Source organism: Geotrypetes seraphini, chromosome 6 (assembly GCF_902459505.1).
Source record: "Geotrypetes seraphini chromosome 6, aGeoSer1.1, whole genome shotgun sequence".
NCBI lineage: Eukaryota > Metazoa > Chordata > Amphibia > Gymnophiona > Dermophiidae > Geotrypetes > Geotrypetes seraphini.
Window position 1 is genome coordinate 54279855 of NC_047089.1, and position 19419 is coordinate 54299273.

General features: G+C 39.6%; 1 protein-coding gene across 2 annotated transcripts in view; it reads right to left on the bottom strand.

Annotated features, from left to right (window-relative positions):
• DCLK1 (doublecortin like kinase 1) overlaps nucleotides 1-19419 on the bottom strand; it is a 533653-nt gene that overhangs the window by 168760 nt on the left and 345474 nt on the right. For both annotated transcript variants that reach the window (XM_033950508.1, XM_033950509.1), the window contains exon 7: nucleotides 5197-5281. In XM_033950508.1, coding sequence (XP_033806399.1) covers nucleotides 5197-5281 — 85 coding nt within the window. The remainder of the gene's footprint in view (nucleotides 1-5196; nucleotides 5282-19419) is intronic.

A 19419-nucleotide genomic window follows, 5' to 3' on the forward strand; every position in this document is an offset into this window, starting at 1 on the left:
CCAAAGTACCATTTTTATTTATTTTATTTTAATGTATCTTTAATCTATCTTTTTTTTATTATTATTATTATCTTTAATCTATCTTCATTGTAAACCGCTTTGAACCTCACGGTATAGCGGTATATAAGAAATCAAAACAAATCAAATATGTGAGGGCTTTGGGCAAGTATGACAGGGTGTATATCCCAAGGGAAGCCAACCACCTTAAAAAAAAAAAAAACTTTGCCACCATCTTTATTTATCACTAGATAGCAACTCCTCACTCAAAGTATGTTATCGTTTAAGGGTAGTAAAAGCCTCAGTGTCATTTGTGGAAACTTCACTTCAGTGCACTCAGAAATGTTACCAACTTTCATTCATCTGCATAAAATCGCTTAGCTTATGCTTTTCTTCCAGCTGTCTCCTGGCATCTCCTGATTTATAAAGAACTTTCTTTCTCTGCAGTCACAAAAATAATCCGACGCTGTAGTATTTTGCGGTATTCTTTTACCACTGCATCAGAAATATCAAACTCGGTTCCTACATCTCACATATGCATGTCCCATCACCAGTTGATTTGGGAAGGGAAGCCCAGGTGGGATCTGATAGGACTCAGGCACATAAACAGACAATCTAGGGATCTCAAAGTCCATCTTTGAGGGCCGCAATCCAGTCGGGTTTTCAGGATTTCCCCAATGAATATGCATGAGATCTATATGCATGCACTGCTTTCAATGCATATTCATTGGGGGAATCCTGAAAACCCGACTGGATTGCGGCCCTCAAGGAGGAACTTTGAGATCACTGAGTTAGGATGACAGGGCTGGGGCCCTGCAGTGGGTGGATGGAGCCTATTAGGGAAGGCTATGTGGGAGGCGGCGAGTAGGGAAGACTAATGCTTCAGGATTCTTAATACTACTACAATTCCCTGAATGCTTGGACTGAGACAAGAATATTCAGCAAGTGAACTGTGAACTGGAGAGAAATCTGCTTCTCATTTGCATGGAGAAAGTGAACTGTGAACATTACTGCAAAAATCCAGGAAAGGAGAAAGAGACCCTGTTAGACCCCCAAAAGGGGGCAGGAGGAAGGGGACATCTCTCTGCCCCAGGACTCCCCAGGAACTGTTGATTGGTGGGAAGCGAGGAATCATTGGAACTATACAGGAGAACTAAATAAAGACCTCCCAGCAGGTGAGCCTATGAAAAATAGAAACTGATTTCTCCCTTTTTCTAAGGAGAGGTGAGTCAGTCTTTGAGGCTGAGGCAAGATGGGAGTGGTGGTCCTTGAGGAGAGCAAAAGAGCTGAATCAAGGAGAATCGTTGACTGACTTCTGGTTGTAGAAGTAGGAATGGAATCAAGGAGGATTGTAGACTGATTTCTGGTCAGAGAATTAAGGCCAGAGAACCACCAGAGTCAATAGTGAGCTATGGGTTGGTCCCACATTTACACATGGAACTTATAGACCACTGTAAGTTATACAATAGGCTTGTGCATTTATGCCTGCAATTGATTTGACATAAGTGAGTGTACCTAAATGTTGGTGCAAAATGCTGACTTACGCTAGTAGCTTGCTCCTTCTTGCTTTATAGAATTGCCACATAATTGTTTAATGTGGACATTAGCAAGCATGAACAGTTAATATTCAGCACAAACTATGCACTGTAATTTTCAGTTAACACAATTTTGTAAATCAGGGCCTTCATTCAACAAATATAACATTAAACATTTTAAGAAATAAAGTTGCCCCCCACAACACCCCAATTCTATAAAAAGCACCGAAAATTGCATGTGCAGTTTTGGTTGTGTTCCTAATCTAATCTAATCCTTAGGTTTGTATACCGCATCATCTCCACGTTCATAGAGCTCGCGCGGTTTACAGTAGAAGGAACTACAACAGAGGGTTAGAGGTAGAAGAGTGAAGAAAATTTAGAGGACTTGGGATGCCAAGATAAAAGAGTTTCCTTGATTCCTAATTTGGAGGGAGACTTACATTTTTGAGAAAAGCCAGGTTTTCAGATGCTTGCGTAAAACTTGGAGAGAGCTCAAGTTCCGAAGAGGGGAGGTAAGGTTGTTCCAGAGCTCAGTGATTTTGAAGTGGAGGGAGGTCCCTAGCTTTCCTGTGTGGGAAATGCCTTTTAGCGAGGGGAAGGATAGTTTTAATTTGTGGGAGGATCTGGTGGTATTAGGGTTTGAGGAATTCCAAGAAAGAGGGATAAAGGGAGGGAGGATACCGTGTAGGATTTTGAAAGCTAAACAGGCGCATTTATAGTGGACCCTGGCGATTATCGGAAGCCAGTGGAGCTTGGCCAGGAGTGGGGAGACATGGTCAAATTTACTTTTAGCAAAGATGAGCTTGGCCGCGGCATTCTGAATCCATTGGAGTCTGTGGAGGTTTTTCTTAGTTAGGCTTAAGTAGATAGAATTGCAATAGTCCAATCTGGAAAGGATGATGGATTGGACAAAGAGGGTAAAATGTTTTTGATGGAAGCAGGATCTAACTTTCCTCAGCATGTGAAGGTTGAAAAAACATTTTTTTTTACCAAGGATTGGAGGTGGTCATTAAAGGACAATGTGGAATCAATGATGACGCCCAAGACCTATATTGCGCACACAATTTAATTGAATAATAAGCTAATATCTATGACATTAATGTTAATTAGAATCAGTTAAGGGTTATGTATATAAATTTAGGTTCAGAATCTGCACCTAAATTTTAGGCCCAAGTCATGAAAGGAGGCACAGAAAAGGGTGGGGAATGGTCAAATCAGGGACATTCCTTTAAATCAGTGTATCACAAATTATGTGATGTGGCATACTAGTGTGCCACAGCAGATTCCACATATGCCCCGACGAGACACCAGTAAGGAGAAGAGGCGCTGGTGCCGACTGACTGCTTATAGGATGTACCTCTCACGGTGAAAGGCATGTCCTGTAGGCAGTCAGCCGGCACCGACAACTCTCCTCCTCTCCCCGCACCTCCCCTTCTCCAGGATCCCCCCTCCCCCCGAAGTGACAGGTTCAGGGTCTCGAACAGATGGGCCTCTGCACATGCGTGGACATCGATGTGTTGATGTTAAGCATGCGTGTGACATCTGCACACTTCTGGGTGCCTTCTGGCCGGGGCACTGGGTTTAGTGTGCTGCCAGTTGAAACATTTGCGGGACACTGCTTTAAATTATGCATGTAATTACAGAATTAGGGCCTCCACGCCTAAATTTAGGCAAGCGCATTTGCACCATGTCTTCATTGGTGCAAGCTGCCATGCCTAAATTTAGGCACTCAAGTTGTCATCAGATCTGCTTTGTATTTCTTACTATTTCTTAAATTTAAGTGAACTGTGAATTATAATAAACTTAATTTAAAACCCATATACTTCATGTTTTAAAATATTTTAATTTAGCCTGATGTAATTCATGCTTTCCGACATATTTCATCCTATGGCTTCTTCAAGGACTTCCCCCCCCCCCCCCATCAATTTCACTCCGCACCATTCCGACTCAGTTTTCTTAATGTCAAAAACTGAGTCGGGATGGTGCGGAGTGAAACTGATGGGGGGACTTCCTTGAAGAAGCCATAGGGCGAAACATGTCATAATGACAAGCCCCTCCCAACGCTGAAAGCATGAATAACACTAGGCTAAGTTTAAATATTTAAAACACAAAGTATATGGGATTTAAATTAAGATTATTTTAATTCACAGTTAAGTTAAATTTAAGAAGTATTAAGAAATACAAAGCAGATCTGATGACGACTTGAGTGAATGGTTTCTTGTGAAGCAAAAGCTGTGAGCTCACGAGAGGCACTTCTGAAGGTCTTGCAAAAACCTCTGAAAGTAGTGGTTGTACTGTTCTATTTTTCAACGCCTTTGTGATGTCAGTACTTATGTTTTAAATAGTAATTACCATGTTTAAATTTAGTCATGTTTCCCAGGTTTAAGCACTCTTCTATAAACCGCACCTACCTTTAAGCGTTGCTGATAGAATAGCATTTATTCTGAGCCAATGTTTTGGGTGCCATATAGAATTTAGACCAAAATGTATTCTTTGTCTTTGTGACAAAATAAATATTACACATTTCTACACTTTAAATTTATCAATGGCTAGATATAATATTTACATGTTTTTATTTTGTATGATGGCAGTAGGGGGCTATTGTTTTCAAACTGAAACTCTTAAATGTATTTCAATGTAGCGGTTGGTGGTTATTATCTTTCAGTGTCTGTTATCTTGGACATGTACAAATAATCCCGTTTTAAAATGTGTTTACAAATTGAAACCATTAACCCTTTGTCTTTTATTTTCACAGAACATAAGAAAGTCATTGTGTAATGTATCAATGCCCACTCTCCCACCACACTTTTTATGCCAAGAATGAAAATGCCCTATTGCCTAAATACCAAGGGGGAACTTTTTCCAAGGCATAGTCAGAAACTATTTCCTGCCAACTTTTGCAGTTAGAGAATGACACGGTGACAAAATTCATCACCGTTCCCGTCCCCGCGGATAACCGCGGGAAATAATCCCATGTCATTTTCTAGTGTCTATTTCAACCTCAGTCCTTCTACACCAGCATTCTTCAAAGCAAAGCTTGCGGGTCAGTGGTTGTGGCCATTCATACTCTGATTCTTCCCTCTTTCTTTAAAGAATGACATGAAGATGGTTTCCCGCGGTTATCTGTGGGGACGGGAACGGTGATGAATTTTGTCACCGTGTCATTCTCTAATTGCAGTACAGACAGTCCCTAAGTTACAAATGCCCAACTTAAGTACGACTCATACTTAAGAACGTGGTTGAAGCTTCATTTGATTTCAATGAGCATTATTTCCAGTGGTATAGACTCCTATACTTCTCTTGCAGCAGATTCAGGAATGATACATGGCCACATTAAGAACACATGGTTGCACATGCTGTACTTTAGAAAGAACACTGGTAGGGACAGTTGGTCCTTTTGTTAGCTGGGAGCAGAGGTAAGCAGCAAGAATCTTAAAATCTACAAGTTCTGAGTTAGATAAAAATCCGACAAGAATAGTTTTAAAAACGTAGCTCATTCTTAACCCGGGGACTGCCTGTAGTTTGTATCTGAAGATGAGGTGCTCTATTAGTTGTGTAGCTTATTGAAAATATGCTTTCAAATTTTGTTCATATTCTTTTAGGATAAAGGATTATCACAGTCATTTGAAGCTTTTAGGCAACATACAAAAGTGTTAAATTCTACCTTCTCCTGGCCCATCATTTTCATCCATAGAGCTGCACACTTTGGTGGATGCTAATGAGGTAGAGGAACCACTGTGCTGAGAGCTCTGAAAATTGAAGTAAAAAAAGAAAGAGAGAAAGTTAAAGGGTAAGACATTGGTGTTTACCTTTCAGGTATCAGATGAAGCCAGAAAAGAAGAGTAACATAGTAAATGACGGCAGATAAAGACCTGGACAGTCCATCCAGTCTGCCCATTAGTTATTCTCATTAAAAATACATGATTAAATTAACATGTCTCTTCTTTGATATTTCTGGGCCATAGACTAAAGTCTTCCTGGTATTTTCCTAGGTTGCAACCGCTGAAGTTGCCATCTAAGCTCACTCCAGCCTATCTAACCATCCTGTTGTTTGCAGGATATCTACTGTCAAGTCTGGCCAGTAACGTCCTCTTGTTCCAAGTTGGTGAAGCTCCCATTGATGCCCTCCCTAACCCATTCTATACTGAATCACCATATATGGGACACAAACTGTACAAGTTTGTCCAATGCTGGACTTAGTTCTTTAATTTATACCATTTGTTTTCTAATTAGAGATCCCCTGTGTTTATTCCATGCTTTTTTGAATTCCATCACTGAACCCAGAAATATTTAGTTGGGAATTTTAACAATAAGGCATAATTAAAAAAGAGAGAATCTCTACTTTATTTTGCAAAGAGTTAAACAAATTGAATTGCTCATTCTAAGAGTCAAACAGCCTGATCATTGTATACTTTGGGGTTGACATTCAACAACTCCTGACCCATCAAATCACCTGTTTGTAGCGAACTGCCACAGCCCCTCAGTATCTCTTATCTTCTTATGAGAACTCCTTTCCTGAGATAAGCTGCTTTTATTTGTACCCTTCTCCACTGCCAATTCCAGACTTTGCTCCTTTCATTTCGCTGCCCCGTATGCCTGGAATAAACTATCTGAGTCTGTCCGCCACGCCCCTACCCTTCCCTTGTTCTAAAGTAGGCTTTCAACTCATAACCCTACTCCCCTCTGCCCTCTGTAACCCCTACCCTGACAACCTATTTGGCTGTCTTGATTGTTTTTAGATTGTAAGCTCATTCAAGCAGGGACTGTCTCCTTTGTTCACTCTCTACAGCTCTGTGTACATCTGGTAGTGCTCTAGAAATAATTAATAGTAGTAGTAGTAGTAGTAGTAACTGGTAATTTTAAACAGCACTTAACTGCTTAGTGCTGCTGAAATTAACCAGTTAGCACTGAACTGAATACTAACTGTCTTTGGGGCATTCTGGGAGTGGGGTCGGCACTTAGCTGGTTAAGTGTCAATATTCAGCACTTAACTGGCCAGGTTAACTATACAAATAGTTTTGCATAAAAGTCAGTCCTATGTGGCAACCCATAGCCACTTAAGTGCTAAATATTGCACTTAACTGGTTATGCATTAGCCAGCTCCAGAAATCTGGAAATTCAATGCCAGTGCTTGGACCTGACCCAATGTTGATTTTCTAGCTTTAACCCACCTGGTGATGGTCAGCAAAATGCAGGGCGGGGGGGGGGAGGGGGGCACACAAATACATGTGCCTGCTCCAGAGCTAAAACTCCTAATTTTGGCTCTTCTATGAGGAGACTTTTCATTGTTATTCTTATCACTTATAATGCTAAAACCATCATACCTTCAGAGCTATCATTTTGTGAAAGCCTTTCCAGCAGACATGACAGAATAGTGCAGATATATAAGGAAAAGAAGAATACAATATAATCTTGTTATAATGGACTTCAAGGGACTTAGAAAAATGGTCCGTTATATACAGAGTCCGTTATATCCAGAGTTGCATTTTTTAAAAACTTTATTTAGGTCAGCTTGAAACAACGTACAATCAATGAACAACAGTCACTGCACAAGCATATCAGCAACATCAATGATTGCAAAACTAGAACACTAAAAAATGTTCTAAAGCATTATGTCATACTGTACTGGAAAGAAAAATAATCTGTCATTTTCTTCTGGGCTGCATTTTGATACTATATCACCGGTACACCACGTACCTTGTAGGCAGAGCCTTCATGTCCGTTATAGCCGATTAAAACTACAGCTAAAAGCAGCTCTGGGGATCAAATTAGTTGTCCATTATATCCGAAAGTCCGTTATATGTGAGTACGCTATATGCGATAATTTTCTGCATGTCTATAAAGGCGCTCAACTGTGACCAGCGAACCAGCAAGTCTGTTATAACGAGATTATACTGTATTCCTATCTATCTATACTTATTTTATTTAAAACATTTATATCCCGCATGTCCAAAGTTCCATGCGGGTTACAAATATAATATACATAAATCATACCATACAAATAGTTCTACATATTATTTCTTCAACCCTAAACACATTAAACAATCTTATTAAACTGTCTATCAAAAGTGATGAAAGGCCTTACAAAAAAAAAATAGGCTTTCAAGCTTTTTCGAAAATTTACAAATATGGGTATACAGCGGACTGATTCAGGAAGAGAGTTCCACAGTTGGGGGCCTACAACACTAAAAGCACGGGAACAAAATAGTTGCATTAGTTATGAATCGAAGAAAGGGAACAACGAACAAATTCTTAGATTGAGAACGCAAAGGATGGGAAGGCATAAATGGCTCTAAATGAACTCACCTTTGGTAAAGAAAGATGCAAAGCTTTATACACTAAACTTAAGATCTTAAATTGATTTCTCCATTCTACTGGAAGCCAATGAAGCTCCATAAGCAGAGGGGAAATATGCACATAATTGAGTAACCCACCTATCGGTGTTTTTCCTATATATAGTTGACTGAAAATGACCTGCTGACAAAGAAATCTGAATGTCCAAAAAATTGATGTTCGATTTATCTATATTGGCACTAAACTTGATTTTCTGTCCTTGTAATAAGATGTACATAGGTCAAACCAAAAGAGCTATTAAATTGAGAATAGCGGAACATCTGAGCAGTATTCGTACCAACAAATCAGAAGCTCCTTTAACTGATCATTGGCATTCAGCTGACCATTCTCTTAATGACCTCAAATTCTGTGTAATTAGGCATTTTGAATTTAATAGACAGGGTGATATCTCTCATACTCTTCTTTATCACGAACAACGTTTAATCTATACTTGGAATACAGTAATTCCTAATGGTCTTAACAAAGAAATAGAATGGACCACTAGATAATTGTCATGTATTATTTTCCAATTATATATAACAATATATCATCAAGACATCACTTATCATGTGATTCTTTGACAGTCTTTATATACGTTGATACGTTTAGACGTCATACGTCATACGTTGATTCGATTTTCCTGTTGAAATCTTCTGTCGGCGTGATCTCTCCATTGTGAGGTCCGAAGGTAATTTACTTTCTAGTTTAGAAGTTACATTTTTTGAATATTTTTGATTTTTGAGAACTGTTATATTTTTTGTTTTGTTTATTTTTAGTTATTTCCTCCTGATGACGCAAATTAAAGTGAAACACGATCGGTGTTGAGGAAATGTTGGATTGTTTTCACGTTAAGGAGTTCTAGCTACATGTTGGATTTGATAAGCTTTTAACGGTGGATTTGGGGACTCACTCATTTTATGTTACCAATTCTAAACCAACTACATAAGAAGTTGCACGACTCCCAGTACCGACAAGCAGATCTCAAGGACACTTTTGATTATCTTGAGACGACATATTTGACAGTGGAGATTTTCATGTTTTTCATCAATCATATTCAGCTAAGTATTCATCTATATATCTTCACACTACAAATTTGCTTGAACAACTTAAATTTAACTAAATGTTTAGGGCTGGTAGGTAGGTGAGTGCAATGATGCAATGTTAATACATCTTCATTCTATTAACCTGTTGGTTTTGAATAAGATATTACACTGAGCACTCTATAATTATTTTTAATATTATAGTATATACTTTAAATAATTTAATTCACTTTATTTGTTATATTATTAAGTAGGTGAATAGATTTATAAAAAAAATTTTCTCCCATTTATTTAAACTTTGGTTTTATTTCTACATATTTCTTTAAAAGGTTCAAAAGAGCAGTGGCATTATCCAGACTACCCTAAACATACCTGTGAAGGAAAACAGACATTGAAAGCATACATATTGTATATTTATTTTCAAGGAGCTGCATAATTTTCCCCATGTCTTTATCCACACGTGACTATATTCTCTCAGCTCACAGTGAGCAGGTGTATCTAATTCTATTTTCTGCCTGCTAAAGGCAGCAACCAGTACTGGTTTGCTTTGTACAGTAACAATAAGGCATTATGGTCCTTTCTAAAGAATTAGGAGTTAGTTACTTACTTAAATATAAAGGGTTTTAATTTTAAACTGTGAAAGGTTTGCTATTTATAAACTTACCTTATAACCTGATGAAATGTCAGCACAAGCAGGCAACCCATAGTGATACAGGAAAAATACAATTTTAATTCTCAGTGCAGAAAATGAATTTCTTGGAAAATAGCACTTTAAGAGGGTGGGTGGGAAATAATATCAAGCTGTGTTATAGCTATACCACATTATTTGCCCCTTAATGCATGTTAAAGGGTTATAATTCAAGTTCTGGTGCACTAACACAGTTTTTTTTAGGTCACCATATGATACATTGTAACAAGATGCCAAGAATGCAAGTGTATGCAAATCACCTCATTACTATCTAAAATCCAGAATGTGATTTTTAGCTCTAGTTGTGCTAAAGCTGGAAAACAACCTCATCAAAAAATTAGGAACAATGGGCTGAAAAGCTATAGTCTGATGCTACTGGCCTCCATCTTAAAAGGGACAACCAGTTAACATAAGATGTCCCCTAGGCTCCCCTTCCATCATAACTTCTCCTGAAGTATAACCTCCCAATATAAATCAACCTTATAAACCCTTCCTAAGTCAAGGACCCCCCTCTCCCAGCCAGGCCTCTCCCCATTATTGATCTCCCCAGAAATGTCACCCCACCCAGAAGTTTCCTCAAATACCCTCTCCCCCAGTCAAGCCCTCCCATCAATGACCCCATCCCGCAGAAGTGTTCTTCCTCCCTGAAGCTTGTCCAAAAACCCACTCAAAGGGTCTTCTCCAGGCCTACCTTCCTTATTCCTTGGGATGTAGGGTGGGGTTCTGGCAGGAGCAATTCCTGGTCTCGCCTGCCCTTGCCGACTCTGCATTCATAATGACACCACTGACCCCTAAAGATAGTCTCATGATACTACTGCTAGAAGTTCAGATTTCCATATAAAGAGCTACTTGGATCCCCTTTAGACCTTAGATAACATTAAATAATAGAATGTCATTCAATGGAATCATTTCATCCCTGTGGTTGTACTGCTTTTAACTCAACGATCCAAAACTGATCAGGAACAGTTAGATGTTCCATTTTATAACTATTAAAATCGTCTGGCAATTTTAATGGCGATAAAATGGAACAGCTGACTGTCTATGAACCACAGGGATTAAATGATTCCATTGAATGGCATTCTATTATTTAATTCATCTTAAAACACATGCATTATTTAGTGTATTTGTCTTTATATTTTCAAAACCTGGCTTTTCTCAAAAATTTAATCACTCTCTCCTCATCTGACATCCTAGCTCTTTAACATTCCTCTTTCCTCCGATCTTCATCTAACCCTTTCCTTGGAGTTCCTTTCTCTTTACAATCCCTGTAAACCATGCCGGGCTCTATGACCATGGAGATGGCGCGGTATACAAACCTAAGGTTTAGTTTAGTTTAGTTTAATTATTATTTTCAATGCATTTTCCTTTTAATTAAATTAGTTCTGACGTCATTACATTGGTTCTAACATCATCACGTTTTTCCTTGATCTGCAGCGTTTGCTGAGAGCATCTCCACGCCAAAGCGCCATTTACAAACCAGAGATCCTTTCTTCATGACTGCCTTATTTTGCCCTGAACAGTGTGATTGCTCTTGAGGAAGGAGGCTGTGTCCTCCGAAACGGAGCTCTGTAGGGCAGTGGATTTACTCACACGTTATGGAGATGTGAATCATTGTTGCTGTTATTTTGTAGATAAGTAATACATCTTCTCTCTTATTCTGGTATCGTTAAAGCGATTATTTAGATAAGGTTACCATTAGGAGATTGGACTCTTTTTGAAGATTTTTTGGAAGATTTCCTTCACAGAGCACACTTTAAGAAAGAATTTTATGTGTTAATTTTTGCATATTGCTTTGGGTTTATGAAACACATACAAGGTCCTAGGATGTTTTCACACCTAATTACCCTTTTGGGTAAAATATAAATGTAACCAACGCATAGGAGGACTAAAACAGAGATCAATCCTTGCTGGTTATAATACCGCTCTCAGAAACCTGTGCTGTCCTCACACTACAGTGTTCGGAACCATATTCACAGGTAAATGGTGTCTTTCATTGAGTCGGTAATTTCTGTGCAAAAACCACAATAAATAACTTTAAAATGGATATCAAAAAACTTTTTGCACTTATCTTATAAAGAGCTGGCTTATAGTTCTTAGTTATTCATTACATGGCCTGTTTTAGTCCTCCTATGCGTTGGTTGGATTTGTTTTTCATATGAGGACTTTTGTGCCTAACATAGTGGTTGAGTACATTAAAATATAAATGTGCCAACTCTTGAAGCGGAAAGTTCCTGCATATGAGTGGTGATTACTGAGGATCTTACATATCTATCAATATTAGTAGTTAGTGTGTTCACCTAGCAATATTTCTTCTGGTTTTTGCTCAGAGCGAAATAATCACTTTTTTGTATTATTTGCATTTTGTATTGAAACTAATCCAGAGCAAGCAGTGGCTTCCCCCATGCCTGTCTTAATAATAGACTATGGACTTTTCCTCCAGGATATTGTCCAAACCTTTCTTAAAACCATTTACGTTAACTACTCTTACCATAATCTCTGGCAACGCGTTCCAGAGCTTAACTATTTTCTGAGTGAAAAAATATTTGCTCCTATTGGTTTTATATGTATTTCCCTGTAACTTCATTGAGTGTCCCCTAGTCTTTGTAATCTTTTTTTTAAGTTCCAAAATCTTTATTGAAATTTTTTATAATAAACATACATACAACAGGAATGGATATACCTTCTGATACAAACTATATTAAAACAATGCAAAGGATATTCATGAGATGTTTTATAACGACTAACCCCAAACCCACCCATCCCTCTCCATATGCAGAGAGTGAAAAACCATAACTTTGTAATTTTTGATGGAGTAAAAAAAAATCGATCCACTTGTACCCGTTCTACACCATTCGGGATTTTGTAGACTTCAATCATATTTCCCCTCAGCCTTTTCTTTTCCAAGCTGAAGAGCCCTAACCTTTTTAGTCTTTCCTTATACGAATGGAGTTCCATCCCTTTTATCATTATGGTCGCCCTTCTTTGAACCTTTTCTAGTTCCACTATATCTTTCTTGAGAAAAGGCGACCAGAATTGAACGCAATACTCCAGGTGAGGTTGCACCATGGAGCAATACAGAGATATTATAACATTCTTTGTCTTGTTAACCATCCCTTTTTAAATAATTCTTGGCATCTTGTTTGCTTTTTTGGCCGCCGCCACAAATTGGGTGAAAGGTTTCATTGTATTGTTTACAATGACACCCAGATCTTTTTCTTGGGCTTAAGTCCCAAGGTGGACCCTAGCATCTGGTAACAATGATTTGGGTTATTCTTCCCAATGTGCATGTGAAACAAGTTTAAATTGAATATTTATGATTATATGAATTATATTACCCCATTTGGTCAATTTTTAATGGAAGACTGGTAATAAAATTGAATATCAAGATAAATAAGAAATACATAGTCTCCATGTTACCTCAAAAAAGAGCTATCATAACTTATAAGGAATCCAGCTCCTTCATTTTACCTTTGAGAGAATTGATTTCCATCTTAAGCTTCTGTTGTTTGGAATATGCCAAGACAATGCTCTGAGTTTATTAACAAAAAGTTGACTTTATTCATTAGCCTTTCTGACTAGTGTATAAACTGTTTGGGCTGGATTCTACAAACAGCACCATTATTGTCTGGCTCCTCCCAAAATAGCACTGGTCATGTGTCAGTCATACAACGGGCCTGTTTTACAAAGCCGCGCAGTAACGTCCCCGAAGCCCATAGAGATTTAAAGGGCTTCGGGGTTGTTGCCGCGCAGCAGCCACTAGTGCGATTTTGTAAAACAGGCCCAATGTGCCATTTGTAGAATCATGGCTAGTGTCAAACACAGGCGCCAGAAATGTATGCCAGGGTTTTGAAGACCTTAATTTCCAGCGCCCATGTTTGACGTGAATCATTTCTACAGAGATGCCTAAGGTCATTTCCAGCATTAACCACACATACTTTGACCTTAGGCGCCTTAAGGCACCTCCATAGATGTAATCATGACACTGTTTTTGGATGCGCTGGCAGGCATCTGTATTTTTTTTATAATTACTTTTTAATTATTTTTAAATGACACGGTCAATTACCGCACAGATTAAAAACAATTAAGCCAATAACATTCCCACTGAGCTATTTGACACAAACCTCCTATTTTCTTTTGCATAAAATTGGACTCCGCTAAAATTATCTAAATTGAAACACATTAAAGATGACGATCTGTGCTGGTCTTACAAGTTAACAACTGGATCCCTTAAGCATATGATCTTCGAATGTCCACTGTTAAAGGAATACTGGGATCGAATATGGTCATCTATAACTTCAATATTAGACATATCAGTGCCGTTCTCATATTCTATACTAGTAACGAATATAACCAACAATTGTCCTTATCTCTAGACGTATCTAAACTGGTACACCTGTTAATACTAATAGCATTCGAATAGTACTAGCGAATTGGAAGGACTTTCCCAATATTAATTATAATGAATGTTGGAATAAAGTAAACTTAACTGCAAAATATTTAAGAATAGCTGCTGAGCGGAAAAATTCTCTTAGTTCGATTGAAAAAATGTGGGCTCCATTGACTGATTTTTCAGTAATAATAACAGTGACTAATATTTTTTAGTGAGCTATAATATATCATAACAATTTCTTGGCACAATCTCTGTATTTTGGCTGTCGACACACACTTACGGCTGATTTGAGTAAATATTTTATAGGTTATTAATGTTTTGTTACCTTTTTGTCTACTGACCCTGTATACCCACTCTTGTTATATATTGCTCGAATTGGTCAATACAATTTTGTAAAAATTCTAATAAAGAATATTTAACTTAAAAAACCCAATTAAGCCAATTAAGTTGTGTGGCAATAGGTTGCCTACCTCTGCCTAACTTACAGTGCCATTTTTTGAATCAGGCCCTTTGAACTTAGAGCACTTTGGTGTTTCTGCAAAGTTGGACTGATCTCAGTTGAGGTGTTTGTCTGTAACACGTGGCTTATCCAGCTGGGTTTCTCATTAGAGCCAGTAGAGGGAAACTATGCATGAAAGAAAAAATAATAACAACCAGCAGGTCTTTGTACAATTAGCTGTTTGGGGAAATGCTCTGTCATCACTTCCTAACAGATTTAGTCAGAAACCTGATGCACAGACTTCTGACACCTGGTTGTTGTTAATGCTAAGAGAAGGCAATCATTTTTGTAGATTTTTTTAAAAAAAAGACACAAAGAGGAAAATCACATGATTTGGCTATGGTAGTTCATATCTCATTTCAGATTAATAGTGCTACAGGTGGTCAGCACACCAATTTGTAGTCATATGAATGGGAAGATTAGCTGCAGTATTTCAGACACACCTGGCTATATATGCAGTCAACGGTGTGGTTAGAACTATAGCCTCAGCACCCTGAGGTTGTGGGTTCAAATCCCCTTGCAACCCTGGGCAAGACACTTAACCTCCCATTGCCCCAGGTACATTAGCCTGCTGGGACAGATAGGGAAAAATGCTTGAGTACCTGAATAAAATCCACTTAGGATATATGTGGTATATAAATACTACAATAAACAAGACATGAAGCAGACCATATGGAAGAAAAGGTGTTTTATTCAATGGTGTCAGGAAGTAGTGCCCAATGTCCTTAAAGAAATGATCCTGGGTCCGTTACAACTGACAGTTATTCTCCTGGGAACATGTGACCTGGCTGGAAATAGCAGTTCTGCGGTACAAAGAGATTTCCAAATTTTGGGAGACAGACTTAAACCCATAGCCAGCACTATAGCATTTTCAAATTTTCTACCTGTTCATGGGTATGAGCACTATCAGGTCATGGACCTGAGAGGCCACTGCGTGAGCGGACTGCCGGGCACGATGGACCTCTGGTCTGACCCGACAGGGGCAATACTTATGTTCTTATAAGGGAGAAATGAGGCTGCATTACACATCCAGCTTTAACACTTGGCTTCAAGCTTGGTTTTTTTTTGATTAGCAGAGGTGGCTGGGGCAACAGATGGAGCAACATGAGTCTGTACCTCAATGATGGACTACATCCTTCTGTGGCGGGAAAAAGGATCCTATGTGAAAAATTTAATCAATACGTGGACAGGCATTTAAACTAGAGGAAAGGAGTGGCAGGTAGAAGAAACAAGCTTGGGATGTTACCCCCAGCAAAAGCATTAGGGCGGTGGGAAAAATAACAAAGAATTATCTTAATACGTTTAACAGTAACAAAGGGGAAGAGGAGACCAAAACAAAAGCTTTTCACAATAAAAAGGAAAGGGACCTGTATACCACTTTTTTTGTCGTTTTACAACCACATTCAAAGTGGTTTACGTACAGATTAGAGAATGACACGGGGAAAAAATCTGTCCCCGTCACCGCCCCGTCACCGGCCCACCATCCTCTGCACCGCCCCGTCACCACCGATCCCTTCACCGCCCCGTCACCGTCACCGCCATCCCTTTCACCGCCCCGTCACCGCCACTGCCATCCCATTCACCGCCCCGTCACCGTCCCCGCTGCATCCATATAAGCCTTTTTCCTTTCACTCCCTCCTTCCAATTTGAGCCGGGAACACTAGCGATCGCACGGTCCCCGCGGCCACTACCTGCCTGCCCGGTCGATCCTGGTGTTTGGCCGGCTCTCTCCCTTCTCCTCACCTTGGTTTGTGGGTTTTCTTTTTCGGCAACCTGCACGCTTTCCCAGGGAGCCGCACACGCGCGGCTGCTCAGTGTTTGATCTTCTGCTCTGCTGCAACTTCCTGTTTCCGGTTGCGTCAGAGCAGAAGATCGAGGCTGAGCAGCGGCGGGTGTGCGCGGCTCTCTGGTAGCATGCGGGTCGCCGAGGAGGAGGATCTGCGGACTGGGGTGAGGAGAGGGGAGAGAGCTGGCTGGACACTGGAATCGATTGGGCGGGCGGGTGTGAGCTGCGGGGACCGCGCGATCCTTCATGCCTCACTGCGGGGGACAAGACCATTCACCACCCCGCGGGCGGTGAATGGCCTTGTCCCCGTCGCCGCAGCGACTGCTAGTTTTCTTCCCCGTTTTCGGCGGGTGACCCGCGGCTAAAATGCGGTGGCCGCGGGTAAACCGCCACCGTGTCATTCTCTAGTACAGATACTGTAAGCATTTTCCCTATCTATCCTGGTGGGCTCACAATCTATTTAATGTACCTGGGGAAGTGGAGGATTAAGTGACTTGCCCAGGGTCACAAGGAGCAGTGTGGACCCTGGTATATACAGTATATGGTTTTCCTCTCTCAGGATCTTCAAACCTTCAAGAGCTTGTAAAGACAACTCCCCAGATCTAAAAGCACTCTCTTCTTTTCTTTATAGGCTCACTTTTTGCTGCTTCGGACTCATAGAGTTACTAGGGAATCAATATACACAGAACCCCCCCTCCCTTTTCAATGTATTCACCTTAGTAAGCCTACTTGGGATGTCAGAATAAACTCCATAATCAGACTCTCCTTCCAGTTCAAGGAATATATGAGGCAGTAAAAAATTCTCAGTCCTTCTTAAACACCTTACGGAATCAGAGAAAGAGAGCCCAGCCAAGAGAGTGAGGTTACAATCAAGAAGTAAAAGAATCAGAGATTATGAAAAGTCAAGGAGGCCCAGAGGGAAGAGGAAGGAGTCTCCAGGATGGACCCTAGGATTACAAAGGACTGGCAAGAAGTTTGAAGTTTTATAGCTTATAAGGTAGGCCAGGCTTCTTTATATGGTGTAAGAGCCTGCTTAAAGAACCTTTTTTGAGACTGACTTGTTGGCCTATTAGGGAATCAGGCCTCCATTGTATTTATAGTGAATAATCTTTATATCGAACCTATATTGATAGCCTAAGAGATTAACACACTTATTTCTGTGTTTCAACCAAAACTATACTAGACTTTTGTTATTTCTGTACTTTATTTTGGTTCTTTATGTATGGGTCCTGAGCTGGACCTCTTGCCCATGGTATTTGACTCTATGACCCTGACAGTCACTCTGACTTTGAATCCCATTTCTACTAAGGATGAGTAGAAATTAATTGAACTTTTTTTTTGTTCAAAGACCATCTTAGCCTAAGGAATGACTTGTTTAGTTTCAGTATCCAGGCCACTCTGCAAGAGGAGATCACCTTATCACATTTTACTAAATAGGCCCCAAATTGTGTTACATATACAGTAATTCCAGTTGTGTGTCATGGGAAAATTTCTTGAATCATTTTTCTGTTTGCATTGACTATGATGCATATTTAATATAGGATGTTTTCTTATGTTTATTAAAAGGTGATGGGCATTCCTGACTGAATTTGGAGGAAATTATATAATGCCTGGAGTTAGATGTGAAAATATGTCTGGGATTCTAACACTGGCAGTGTGCTGAAGGAAGCCCATGAGAGCTCCAAAGGAACAGGAAGGGGAGCTTCTTGTCTGGATGACCATCTTGGTCTAATAGAAGGAGATGGCAATTCTCCTTTACTGGCTACAACTAACCAAAAGAGAAGATGAGAAAATGTACAGACCAAAGGCAAGATGTAGAGAAGTGAGCATATGACTGAATGCAGCAGAGGCTTATGGGAACAAAACTATGGGTACCTGGGAGAGTCCAGCTAGGTTTTTTTTTTTTTTTATATATACCTCATATGATGACTGGAACCAACACCCCTAGGAAATCCAGTCTGATTAAGAGGGACTGAACGCCAGTTCACTCCTAACTCACAGGGAGGAGTGTTAAAAAGTTACTTAAGATAATTTGCATATTTTTATCTATAGAAACTTAGAAAAATGGAGGCAGATAAAGACCATATAACTAGGGTTACCATATGGCTTCAGAAAAAGGAGGACGCATTAAGACATCCGGGTTTTACTTCCATTGAATGCAATGGAAATAAGTAGGACAGATTGAGACATCTGGGTTTTACTTCTGTTGAAAGTAAAACCCGGATGACTCAATCCATCCTCTTTTTTCTGGAGCCATATGGTAACTCTACATATAGCCTATTTAGTATGCCTGTCCATGCCATCTACTATCTCTTCCTCTCTCATAGAGATACAATGTGCTTGTCTCAAGCAGAGAATGACATGAGGACAAATTTTCCCCCGTCCCCGCAGGAGCTCAATTTTCCCGTCCCCGTGAGTTTTGTCACTGTCCCCGACCCTGACCCATTCTTGTAAGCTCTGCCTTAACTGCACAAGCCTCAAACACTTATGATTTTAAAGTGTTTGAGGCTTGTGCAGATGAGGACAGAATGGGGCAGGAAAAGAACTTTCCGGAATGGGACAGGAAAATGAGTTCCTGTAAGAACGGGAAAAAAATCTGTCCCCATGTCATTCTCTATGCTTTCTTGAATTCAGATGCATTTTTCTTCTTCACTACTTCTACCGGAAGGCCATTCTATGCATTCATCACCCTTTCATTGAAAATGTATTTTCTGAGTCTATTCCCTTTTACTTTCATCCTATGCCTCTTCATTTCATAGCTATATTTCAACTGAAATTCACCTCATACACATTTATATCACGTAGGCTTAGAAGTGACTCTTTCAACTTATGTAAAAAAAATTTTCGGCATCATCACCTAGCAACTATTTCTTTGGCATTTGAAACTACCAACACCTCTTTTGGGTTCCTTGAAAAAGACCCTCGAAACATGGTCCATGTCGGGACCTACTAACACCTCTTTAAGTTAAGTAGGAATTGTTTTTCCTTTTATTGCCACTGAAAAATACTCTTATTATTTAAGAAGCACCCTAATATTATTAGCATTATAGTCATACACAGTGATGGGACGGTGGGTTCGGCTATAGGAGACACGGCTCTTGGTCAGATTACACATATCTGAGTGTATGTATAAATGCATTTACTTTATTGC